Below are 1227 nucleotides of genomic sequence, written 5' to 3' on the forward strand. Positions count from 1 at the left end.
TGGAAATACTTCAATACTTAAAGAACAAAATGGAAGAAACTATATCTAAGCAATTCGAAGTTCTGGAGTTTTCATCATTACTGCTACAGTATTTACGGTATGTCACAACACAACCTTAATTAATAGAGAGCTAGGTTTGCATGATGGGAACTTAATAACTGAACCGTAAGCAATGTAGATATTACTATCATAATTAAATTTAGAAAAACATAACCAAGAACACTGGCAACTGTTCAAATAAGTACCAGGTTACATGCAGTTAATTCACATGGCTACTATACTTGTCCATCTTCGATCAGATCACGGGTGCGCATTGTAGCTGCTGTTGCTGCATTGCGTCGCGGGCGTTCAGGCAGTGGCGCAATTGCAGGCTCTGTCACTTCTGCAGTGGTTACTTCGCCTGATGAACACTCTAATGGATAGAGATGGCTTACCGGCCGGTTCATGGAACTCCCAGATGGCATACGTAGCGTCACTGATCGCACTTCGCCGTCTGTGCTTTGGTGTAGCTGCGCGATTCTTCCTATTTTCCAGCAGCTGCGCGGCCGATCAACATCCTTGATCAGAACAATGCAGTTCACACTTGGCTTGAAGCTATTGGAATTTTGTTGACTCTGTTGTTGTGGTCGTAGCGACTGCAAATACTCTGCCGACCACTTCTCCCAGAAAATGTTGAGACATTTCTGCTGCTGTTTCCACAGGTTGACGAGTTGTTGAGCATTACTGACATGTGTGATGTAGTCAGGGTCATCTGTAATGACAAAGTTAGGCTGACCAAGAGAACTATGCCCAGTTAAGAAATTGGCAGGCGTGAGAACATGATCGATTGTGAAGTCCTCACCAACGTATACCAGTGGTCTAGAATTGACAATTGCCTCAATTTCAATTAGCAAAGTTTCAAGTTGACAGAATGTAAGCTGTCCAGTTCCAATTGATTTCTTCAGAGATCGTTTCACAATACCAATCATGCGTTCGTAAACACCGCCCATCCAAGGAGCTAACTCAGTGATGTATTTCCATTTAATACCTTTTCCCGCAATGAATTCCATTACATCATTATGTTGAATTGACTCAAGCCAGAGAAGATCAATAACATTCTTAGACAGCTTGAATTGCTTGGCATTATCACTTACTATGTACTTCGGTGTACCTCTCCTTGAAATGAACCGTCTGAAACACATTAGGAATTGCTCAGTAGACATATTGCGAACTAATTCCATATGAATA

General features: G+C 41.8%; 1 protein-coding gene across 1 annotated transcript; it reads right to left on the bottom strand.

Annotated features, from left to right (window-relative positions):
- Positions 1–275: 275 nt before the first annotated feature.
- LOC135804944 (uncharacterized) lies at positions 276–968 on the bottom strand. The gene has a single exon (XM_065318959.1). It carries the CDS (start codon positions 966–968, stop codon positions 276–278), a length of 693 nt encoding a protein of 230 aa, XP_065175031.1.
- Between the last annotated feature and the right edge of the window lie 259 nt (positions 969–1227).

The sequence above is a fragment of the Sycon ciliatum genome, chromosome 1 (assembly GCF_964019385.1).
Source record: "Sycon ciliatum chromosome 1, ocSycCili1.1, whole genome shotgun sequence".
NCBI classification, from domain to species: Eukaryota; Metazoa; Porifera; class Calcarea; order Leucosolenida; family Sycettidae; genus Sycon; species Sycon ciliatum.